The sequence below is a fragment of the Panthera pardus genome, unplaced genomic scaffold (assembly GCF_024362965.1).
Source record: "Panthera pardus isolate Hobbes unplaced genomic scaffold, ASM2436296v1 HiC_scaffold_11, whole genome shotgun sequence".
Taxonomy (NCBI): Eukaryota; Metazoa; Chordata; class Mammalia; order Carnivora; family Felidae; genus Panthera; species Panthera pardus.
In genome coordinates, this window is record NW_026526666.1 from 100,866,414 (window position 1) to 100,877,573 (window position 11,160).

Sequence of the window (11,160 nt, forward strand, 5' to 3'; positions counted from 1 at the left end):
ACCTTTCTTAGAATGAACTCTGTGGATAACCCATGCCTCTACCTGTGAGGTGACCACTTCACCATCACCTGCCTGCCACCCCCAGCTTTAAAACACAGCCTGCAGCCTGTCCTAGTGAACGGGAGACCCTAACACCCCTGCCTTACCGCCCACCCCCCGGCATCTAAACCAGAAATGAAACCTAGACTTGAAAAAGTCTTCCCTGATTTTCAAATTTTGGGGCCAACGTTACTATTTTCATTTCAAAACTACATTTACTAAACGCTGTCCATGAAAGTTCATTCTAAGAAGAATGTTTAAAATTAATTTTTGAATGTTCTAAGAAATGAAAGTGAAATTTAAAATAATGAAATAGGGGCGCCTGGGTGGCGCAGTCGGTTAAGCGTCCGACTTCAGCCAGGTCACGATCTCACGGTCCGTGAGTTCGAGCCCCGCGTCGGGCTCTGGGCTGATGGCTCAGAGCCTGGAGCCTGTTTCCGATTCTGTGTCTCCCTCTCTTTCTCTGTCCCTCCCCTGTTCATGCTCTGTCTCTCTCTCTCTGTCCCAAAAATAAATAAACGTTGAAAAAAAAAATAAATAAATAAAATAATGAAATAGAATTTTGATACATGAATATCAATATTTACCAATCTTGCCATCTCGATCACATTATATGAGCATTCAGTCCAAAAAAAATCTATAGGTCTATACTTATATCTATATGTCTATGTCTATATCTATATCCTCTCCCTGGACCCACAAAAGTTATATACTGGGCCCACTGTGCTTCTAGAATACAAAGGATGTTTCAAGTAATGAATCCCTCAAACTGTGGAATGGGAAGATTAAGTGGCAAATGATTCAGAAACATAAACAATGCCCATGCCATTTGAATGCTGAAAGTTACCCTACTATGAGCCAAATGATTTCCTCATTTCTTTCTCCTCTTCTTTATCTGACACAGGTTTCCCGCCTGGGGTCACACGGGGCCACATCCCTTCCCCGCTCTCCCTTCCGCCAGTTCTCAAAGTTAATACTTGAAGGAACCATCCCCAGGCCAGCAAAGGGCTGCGTGGACCCAGGGGGTGTATTTAACGAGCTGGTCACTGAATTGCGGCCATTCCTCGCTTTTGCTCTCTGGAATTCGGCCCCTCCCTGACAACCAACTGATCCAGAAACCCCTGGTCAGGTGCACGCCGAACTTGGGTTTCATTAGCACCTGATTCTCCTTCCCTATAAAAGCTGAAAAACATAAACATTATGGTAACCCCAGAAATAACCCGAGAAGTTTATTGATGAGGTTGGAATGAACTGAATTGCTGTAAGCCTCCTGTTTCAACCGTGGCAAGAAAGCAGAAACCCTGGGCCGTAAACTCATCATAAACTCAATCCTGGGATGCTGACAGAGGTCCTCCCATCACCCACTGCCAGCAGGAGGGTTCAGCCTCGGGCGGGAGGCAAACCGGAAGCTGATGACACCTGCCCAGGTGACCCGGGATCAGGCCTCCGGCACCAATAGGCACCGCGCAAGCCTGGGGCAGATCCCAGCGTGTGCCAGGGTGGAATCAATCCTGTCACCCAGCGGCCGCCCTCCTCTGGGCTGGGGGTTCCGCACCCAGGGCGGGGGCGAGGCCGGGGCTCCCTTTACAGGTCAATCAATTAGGCATCAAGGAAGAACAAAGGTCTCCGTGCCAACCTCCAGCCCCAGTCGTGGCACTGTGACCACCCGGGGGTCGGGGGGGTGGGGGGGGGGGAGGGGGTGGCCTACGCCGCGTCGCTCCGGCGCAAAGCCCGGCAGCTGTGCGGGGGGCGCGGGAGGAAATGGGGGTACCTGCGGCTCGAGACAGGAGGCATCCCCTTCCGAGGCCGGGCTCCCGCCTGGCCCGCGCGCAGCTCGGGTCCCCGCCCGGCAGCCCCCGGCCCGCCGCTGCGGCTGCAGCATCACCCCGCGGGGCGGGGCCGTGACGTCACCCTGCATCCCGCGCCGCCCGCGGCCCCGGTACCCGCAGCGCGTCCTTAAAGCGGCACCGCCCCGCCTCGGCCCGCACCCCTCCCGCCGCCGGGAAAGCCCCGGGCCCTCCACGCGGGAGAGTACATCTCAGTTTAGGAACGGGTTGGTGGAAGACGGAGATGTTAACACGATGTACTGCAATCTCTTCCTAGGCCCACGAGGGCTTCTTTTTATTATTATTACTGTTATTCATGATTATTTTATAGAACACACACTCATGTTGGCTGATCCTTGAAACCACCGGGTGCTGCAGGCGCTGTGCCCACTGCACAGAACGGGTAAGTCGGTCCCGCCTGCAACTTCTGTGCTGCATTCCCCTACGCCCTTAACTTGTACCAGGGCCTTCTCCGCGTCGCGGTTCTAGGGACTGGGGTCACAGCGATGGCCAAAACAGACCAAAGTTCCTGCCCCTGTGGCGCAACATCGTGGACAGGGAGAGCCACATTAGTCAAGACCAATATCGCACGTCCGTGATGTGCCAGAAAATGGTAGCTCCCCAGGGAAGGAGCCGGGGACTGTGGGGCTGGGGAGGGGGCCCTGTTGCCGGCTTCTTTTAACTTTTAAATATAATTGGCCGTCAAGTTAGCTAACATGCAGGGTATACAGTGTGCTCTTGGCTTCGGGAGTAGACTCTCCTGGTTCACTGCTGATATACAACACCCAGTGCTCATCCCAGCAAGTACCCTCCTCGGTGCTCTTCACCCATTTTCCCGGCCCCCCCAAACCCCGCCCCCCCATCAACCCTCAGTTTGTTCTCTGTATTAAAGAGTCTCTTACGGTTTGCCTCCCTCTCTGTTTGTAACTGTCTCCCCCCGCCCCCCGCCCTTTCCTTTCCTCCATGGTCTTCCGTTAAGTTTCTCAAATTCCACATATGAGTGAAAATATATGATATCTTTCTGTGACTCACTTTTTTCGCTTAGCATGATACCCTCCAGTTCCATTTTAAAAAAATTTTAACATTTATTTTTGAGAGGCAAAGAGAGATCATGAGCGGGTTAGGGGCAGCGAGAGAGGGGGACCCAGAATCCGAAGCAGGTTCCAGGCTCTGAGCTCTCAGCACAGAACCTGATGCAGGGCCCGAACTCACAAACCATGAGATCATGACCTGAGCCGAAGTCAGACGCTTAACCGAATAAGCCACCTAGGTGCCCCTTTATACCACATCTTCTTTATCCATTCATCAGCTGATGAACATTTGGGTTCTTTCCATAATTTGGCTATTATTAATAGTGCTGGGATTTTATATAAGGTTGTTCATGAGTCCTTACCTAGAAAGTGACATTTGAGGGGAGACCAGGAGGAGGCAAAGGGGATATTAATGCTGGCATCTGGGGAGAAGGTCATGCCAGTCAGAGGAAAGAGCAGGTGCAAAGGGCCTGGGGTAGAAGCGAGGCAGTCTGAGTCAAATAATGATAGAGCAAATAATTACACAGCCTGTAGTGAAATTATAACCACAGAAAATACTATAAGGGGAAGCATGTGGTCCTATGAAAGTTTTTAATAGGGAGAATTTGACCTCATTGGGAGGCTCGGGTCTTCCTTGAGGACAAGTGACACTTGGGACGCATGTTAAAGCCGAGTAAAGAGGGCAGCGTGTTCCAGGCAGAGGGGTCAGCCGGTGCTGAGCTCTTGTGACAGGAGAGGGCATGGTGACTGAAGGAACCGGCGGGGCTGGAACGCATAGGCCAGGGTTGATGGGGGCTGGAGAGGCAGGCTGGGCCCAGCCTGCGGGCCCCGTGGGCTGCCGTCATATTTTAAGAATAAGGAGAAGCTTAGAAGTGTTTGATGCAGAGAAGTGGATGGCCTCAACCGTGCTCATATTTTGCGAAGATCATAGAGCTCGGATTGGAAAGTGGTTCAGAGGGGACCCGGAGACCAGGTGGGAGGTTCTAGAATGGTCCAGGTGGGAGAGGATGAGGTTGATGGCAGAGGGACCGAGGTATGGGTTGGTTGGGCACTTGGGAGGTAAACGCAACAGGCAGACTGATAGATTGAGGGTAGGGAGTGCGGGAAGGAGGGAGGGAGGTGCTGAGGAGAAGTTTCCGGCTCAAGCATCTGGACCAACTGCAGGTTGGCGGGTGGGGTGAGAGTCGCGGGTTGGCCTTGGGACAGAATGAGTGGGAGGCATCCAAGCCGCTAGAGGTAGGGGGTCTGGAGCTCAGAGACGGGTCCTTGGAGAGTCACCTGCATACCAGCCGTGGACAACTGGCTCTACCTTTTTTTCCCCTCTAAATGGGAGTAATGGTTTGGAAAAACACCACCGTGTTTTGCTAGCTTGCATTTACACCCAAATGACCCGCTCTCTCATTAGCAGAAAGCTCACAGCTGCGACTGACAAACCTCAACGTCTCAGGGGCTTTGCCCGACAGACGCTTAGGTGGGGCTCATGTGAAGGCCACAGGGGTGTTCCTGATGGGTGGGGGACGTCCACACCGTCATTCAGGGACCCAGGCTCCTTCCATCTTGGCTCTGCCCGAGACAGGCTTGCAAGAGGGCCACATTCCATTCACATGCCGTTGTCAGCCACTCAGTGATGGGACACACCCACCAGCGCAGGAGGCCAGGATGCGTGGCCCCTGCGGGGGTGGGGAGGAAGTGGGTGTGGGGGGAAGCTGGCAGGCAGCTGCTTTTCTGGCTTTTTATCAGCTGGAGGAGGGTGGGGGAGAGGGGAGGAGGGGGGAGGAGAGAGGAGGGAGGAGGGGGAGGGCGGGGCCGCTAAGAGAACAAAAGTTGATGGCTCGTTTCTGAGGTTCAAAATAGGGATTTTGCGGCAAGAGAAAAGGCTTGGAATCTAGGCATTGTGGAGGGGAGAAAAGACTTTAAGAAGATCCCTTTGACCATTTTGAACCTTCCAAAGTTAGAACCTTCCAAGATTAGAACCCTCCTTCCTTACCCCTCCAAGGGCCAGACTGAACTGTGGTGTTTCTCCCCTTGCGTGGATGAGAAGCCCCCTCTTGTCAGGAGGTCAAGACGGGAGGCCAGAGAGGCAGGAGAGGGGGGAGGGAGGGGGGTGGTTGGAGGAAGCACAGAAGCCCACCCTCTGGTCCCTGGGCAGAGCCAGGAGGCCTTGTGTCTAGGGGACCCCGAGGGTAAAGCCTGGATCCTACCCTGTCCTGGGAGGAGCTTGTTCTGGGCTGAGCTGCCCCACAGCGACGTGGTGGCCACAGCCTGGCTGGGGTGGGGTAGGAAGTGGGGGGACTGCCAGGCAGGGCACCCGCCCCCCCCCCCCCCCGGACTGCCAGGGAAATCCGGGGTCCCTGGAGTGCACAGGGGTGACGGCCAGTGGCCGCGAGCCCCGCCCACCAGCCCAGGAGGTCACGGGCGCCCCGCCCCTACCCCAGCAGCATCCTAGACGGGATTCGGGATTAGGACGGACCCGAAAAGGCTGTCGGCATCCTAAAAAGACCAAGTCAGACCCAAAGGGGACTGTTCCAACGAGCCCACTGGATTCAACGTTATACCAGGTCTGACCAAGTTCGTGCCTGCCTGTCACTCCCAACCCTCCAAGGCGCACGACCGGTGGGTGACGGCCCTTGAAAAAGCCCCCCGATCAGTAACATAAATAAGTGAACGCGGGTTCCTCTGCCCTCCCGACAGGGGTGTGAACAACGGCGCAGACCTGCCGTTCAGCCAGTAGAGGAGGCTGGTGAGCCGACCTCAGGTGGCTGCGGGACCCGCGGCTCACCTGCCATCCCCGGGTGTCCACCAGGCGGTGGAAGAGCCCCACCTTGGAGACTCAGCCACCGCCGGGAGCGCCGGGAGCGGGGACCGGTATAGATCCGGCGCTTTTCTGGCACAAAAGGGACGAAGAGATGGTCCTTTTCCAGCATTTTCTGACGTTGCAAGGATTCGCGGTTCCAAGACTGGATTGTTCTTTTTACTTTGTGAACGCATTTTTGCTGCAAAGCGCACCGCCACCGTGGTTTTTGGTGAATAACATCATTTTTAACAACAGATCTCGTGCCGGGCCCCGCGTTAAGGCTTTTGGGTACTTTAAACCTCTTTTACTCATATCCTACCTTTATGAAACGGGTATTGTAGCCACCGTGTGGTTTTTTGATCCGGAAACCCGAGGCTCCCTGAGAAGGCCTCACCACAGTCAGGGTGGGAGCAGGGACTGGAACCCCGGACCGGGTCATCCCAGGCCCACCGTGTGCCTCCCACCGCAACAGAAGGGCCCCGGAAGCAGTTTGCCGTCTCGGTTAGGGGCATTCATGTGGGTTTCCACTGATTGTTTTGTTGGGGACCTGCCTTCCACCGACACAGGGACAGGAGGCAGGGAGTCCACAAAACCAGCCCGGCTCCTTCCCCCTTCCCTGTCCCCCAGGGATGCGGCGTCCGTCCTCTCTGACCCCCCCACCCCTGCCCACCCACAAACGGCTAGCCAGGAGAGCTGCTCTCCGGCTCCCAGTTCAAAAGATCTAGGTAGTTACAGAGCCTCAGGAGTGCGTGCGCTCGCACACATGTGTGAAAGTGTGTGCTTACGGGAACGTTGTAGAGGAAGGTGTCTGCTTTGAATTCTGTGTCGGTAACTTGGGATTCGTGTCCTCTGGTCAATATCGGTTTTCACTCTTCAGGGAAGCTGCTACTGACCCGCCATGCCCTACGCTCACCCACATGCACACACATACACATGTAGGCACACACTTGCCTGCACACACACCTACACAGTTTGCGTGCAGGCACACTCAGTGCGCGCTAAGCACACCGGTGCGTGAACGTGCGCACACGATTCCAACTGCTGGACCTCCTCTGGCTGGGGGACCAGCAGCCACCCCGAGACTCTGCATTTGAACCTAGCACGTAGGTTTCCGTAAAGAAAAAGTCACAAAATTACGGTCCTCTAATTACACGGCGTAGCAAACGCCAGGAGTATGGGACAACCCAATCCCTTGTTGTCCTGTCCCCAAACGACTGGCAGAAGGCCACACACAGGCTTGCAAATGTATTTATTTGAGCTACATACAACGGGATCGATTGAATTTGTGTTGTTGAGCCTGTGTCCACACGGGTATATTATGGGCTAAAACAGATTGATATGGGGGGGGGGGGCTCCTGGGAGGCTTGGTTGAGCATCCAACTCTTGGCTGAGGTCATGATCTCACCATGGTGGGATCGAGCCCTACGTCAGGCTCCGTGCTGGGCATAGAGTCTGCCTGGGATTCTCTCTCTCCCTCTCCTTCTGCCCCTCTCCCCCACTTGCAAGCACTCTCTCTAAAAAAAAAAAAAAGTGTGGAGGGAGAACCAGATTGTTACTGGCTGGCTTGGGAACTTGATTATACTGTTTCTGCAGGAAAATGAATTCTTATTTGTAAACATATGCCCTCCTTGCAGAGCCTGTAGAACCAGACCCTGCCCGTGGGACCGTCCAAATTGCAGCGATGGGACTACAGGATTATAGTTGGAGGCCCAGCTGAGCCAGAACAAGAACCCGGGGTCTGGATACCAGGCAGTGCTAGAGTGGAGGGTGTTGGACCCAGCAAGGCAGTGGGACCCGGGGTGGCTGTGGACTCCTTGTCTGTGAGCCGGGATAAGAGGCTCATCTGGACACAGGGCTGCCAGGGCAAATGCAGGATGCCCAGTTAAATTCGAATTTCAGGTAAACATAATTTTTACATATAAATACGTCCCAGGCAATATTTGGCATCCTGCATTTTGGTACGTGTATTTTTAATAGGCTCCATCCACAGCGCTGCCGGGACAGCTCCTGGAACCCGGCAGAAGAGGCCACCCTGGGAGCCCGCGGCCCCGCCAGTGAGACTGCCCAGTGATCCGGACCCCCAGCCTCCAGCCACTTTCTGGGGCCTGGGAAACTTCCTCTGCCAGGCTCAGCTTTGATTTGCTGTTTCCCTGGGAGAAGAGTGAGCCCAGCATTCATCGAGAAGTCCCAGCCGACCTCTGGATGGCTCTTGAGGGAAGAAACTTCTGGATAGTACATCTCTGGGATTTTTTAAGTTCCAGTGGTTTTTGTGTTTTCTCGCTTTGTCTAGTTGTCCAATTTATTACAGTCCTGAATAGTTAAATACGGTCCTACTGAATAGAAACTTCTGACATGTAACCACTGTACCTACAACGAATATATGTAAAACATAAACATTTCAAATTATTTAATTAATTATTTTATTTTATTTGTTTATTTTTTTTTTGAGAGAGAGACAGAGTGTGAGCAGGAGAGGGGCCGAGAGAGAGGGAGACAGAATCTGAAGCAGGTTCCAGGCTCCGAGCCATCAGCACAGAGCCCTATGCGGGGCTCGAACCCACAGGCTGTGAGATCACGACCTGAGCCGAAGTCGAAATCCCAAGCGACTGAGCCACCCAGGCGCCCCCCCAAAATTTCAGAGTATTTTAACCTTTTATTTCAAGAATGCCCATGAACTAGTAAACTTTTATATCATAAAATCTAACACAGGAAAGTGCATGAAACAAAATGAACAGCTCAGTGATTTATCTCACACATGTAACCATAGGCAGGTCTAGAGCAGGCTCTTTGCCAGAAATCCTTCTCCTGCCTTCTGTGTCACTACCCCCTTCTCCTCTCAACCCCTGCCAGGAGATAATCACCATTTCAACTTTTTTTTAAAGTTTATCTATTTATTTTGAGAGAGAGAGAGAGAGAGAACACAGGCAGGGAGGAGAGAGGGAGAGAGAGGGAGAGAGAGAATCCTAAGCAGGCTCCTTGTTATCAGCACAGAGCCCAACACAGGCCTTGAACTCACGGACCGTGAGATCATGACCTGTGCTGAAATCAAGAGCCAGACGCTTACCAACTGAGCCACCCAGGGGCCCCCATTTTGACTTCTGCGTTCATTGCTTTCTGGCTTATTTCTGTAGCTGTAACATCTACACGTGAGTCATTTTTTGTTCCCCCAAAGCCGGTGGTCTATTGGGAAGGTGGTCCCAGCAAGCAGGAACGAGATGAGAAGGGGAGAAAAGCTAATACCAAAGGTGTGAATGACCGGGGAGGTCACCGACGTAGGCGACTGGGGCTCAGTCCCGGTGGGGCCTCTGAGAAGCCCTGTGATCGTCCTCCTGGAGGTTGGGAGCTGGGACATTTATTTACCCATTCCCAGCCCCCCCTGTTTGCGGGATGCTCCGCTTGGGGGCATTAACTGCCCTGCACTGTGGGTGCACCTTTTGGAGGAAAAGCAAATCCTCAGGAAATCCCAGCAGCTTGAGCTGGGAGCTGTCTGCTTGGCCACAAGCGAACCCAGGTGAGCCGAGGAGATGCACAGCCGGGCTGTTGTGGAGCTGGCCCCAGACTGAAGTCAAGGCCCTGCCTCCTCAGCTGGACGTCTTTCTACCAAAAAAAAAAAAATGCCACGCATTTAGTGGCACCCCGGTGCAATCTCCTTGACCTTGGTGGGCTGGAAACAGCTTGTAGACCAGCACCCCTGAGTAGCTCCGTGCTGCAGTGCCCATCTGTAGGAGCTACAGTTTCGCTCGGCCTTTCCGTTTGTCTGGTTTTGTGTGTTGGAATCAGAAGCATGTGCCCTTTCGTGTCTGGCTTTTGCTGTTCACTCTGACTTTGAGAGATGTCTGTGTTTTGCATGTGGTTCTGGCTCATTTTCAGAGCTGTATGTGTCGAATGAATGCCTCCGAAGATACTCGTCCGTCCTTCTGTTGACATTTGGGCTGTTTCTGTTTCAGGGTTGTCATATTAATGCCACTATGGACGTCGTAATGCCTGTTTTTGGTGTACGTCCGTGGGCATTTCTGTTGAGTATATATCCAGAAGTGGCATTTTGGGGGGTGGAAATATATGGTTGTTTTGGTAGATGGTTTTAAACGGTTTTCCAAAAGGTTGCACAGACTTACCCTCATAACAGCAGTGTGTGTTGTTCGCACAGTTGGGTGTTGTTTGCCATCTGATAGGTGTATAGACGTGTCTAATGGTAGTGATAACTTACATTTTTCCCGTGGCTAATGAGGTTGGGCATCTCTTTGTATGTGCGTCGGTCATCTCGGGATCTCCTTTGTCAAGTGCCTGATGGAGACTTTTCCCGACGTTTCTGTTGGGTTGTCTGTCTTTCTTACTGATGTCACTTAGATCGCCCGTGTTTTGGCCACTCCTCTTGCCCACGGTAAGCGTTCAAAGTTACACGCTTTTCTTGGAGCATGACTTCAGATGCACGCCAAATTTTGACACGGTCTTTTCATTATTTGAATTAGACATTTTGGCAAGATATCCAGGTGACAAAATACGACCCATGGGCTTGGGGCTTCTCCGTGCTTGGAGATGGATTTTGAGCAAGGGGACAGGAATACTTCCTGGTTCCAGTCGGCCGCTAACCAGTGGGACTGGAGCAGGGCAGGCTGATCAGGTCCCTTGATGCACTAAGTGCCGTGTAACTACTGTCTGTGCACCCGTGAGCCCCTGGTTGTATCTCCCTCTTCTCTAAACTATACCCCACTGCCCACCTTATCTCTCCACTCAGACGCACATCTAAATAGGCATCTCGAACTTTCCAAGTCCGAAACCCAAACTTCCTCCCGCAGCTCTGCTTCTTGCCTGATTAACTACCACGGAAACCTTAGAAGGCATTGAGGAACCCACCGAGATCTGGGACAGAAGTGTTACTTGCTTTCGCAGGGGCGCCCCTCAGTCAGAAGACGATCTGTTCCCCACAGCACAGGTGGACTCACACGTCTAAAGACCCGTGGCCGTTTGCCACATTGCGAAGCCTCAACTTTCTGCCGAATTTTCCGGGCCCTCCCTCGTCTCTCTCCTCGACCTGCACTCCCTTAACCCCGGCCCACGCTTGTCTGCAAATATCCTGAGCTGTTTCCCAGCTCCCTGCCAGTGCCTGGAGATATGTCCAAACGCTACCGATCCTTGAAGTTTCGCCTTATCCCTCTCTCATCTGTCTCCTCCGGGTTTGCTGTCTATCCCACCTGACTTAGTGCCTCGTAACACCATGGCTTCCGCTGCTCCACAAAGCTTTAGTTCTGCTTGTCTTTTGTCCCTGAGCAAATCTGTTGGTCCCCTGACCCTTAGCGCATGCTCATTCTGTTCTCGGTCAATACTCCTTGCTTGTTAAGCGACAGGGACTGATTTACAACATCAAAAAACGAGTTGTTCTGGCTCCGGAAATCCTCACGTCCTGTGCAGGGGAGGCCTCGTCCCTGCACGTGGTTTCTGTGTGTGCTCCGTGGCTGGCCAAGGCCATGAG

The 11,160-nt window shown here is 53.2% G+C and overlaps 1 protein-coding gene and 1 long non-coding RNA gene across 4 annotated transcripts in view; one reads left to right on the forward strand and one right to left on the reverse strand.

Annotated features, from left to right (window-relative positions):
• SLC45A1 (solute carrier family 45 member 1) overlaps positions 1 to 1,944 on the reverse strand; it is a 22,661-nt gene extending 20,717 nt beyond the window's left edge. For all 3 annotated transcript variants that reach the window (XM_053899023.1, XM_019461281.2, XM_053899024.1), the window contains exon 1: positions 1,811 to 1,944. In XM_053899023.1, coding sequence (XP_053754998.1) covers positions 1,811 to 1,921 — 111 coding nt within the window. In that variant the 5' untranslated portion in view covers positions 1,922 to 1,944. The remainder of the gene's footprint in view (positions 1 to 1,810) is intronic.
• LOC109274055 (uncharacterized) lies at positions 1,941 to 8,105 on the forward strand. The gene is made up of 2 exons (XR_002083418.2): positions 1,941 to 2,268; positions 7,681 to 8,105. It is a non-coding gene; the product is annotated as an uncharacterized LOC109274055 (long non-coding RNA).
• The last annotated feature ends 3,055 nt before the right edge of the window (positions 8,106 to 11,160 follow it).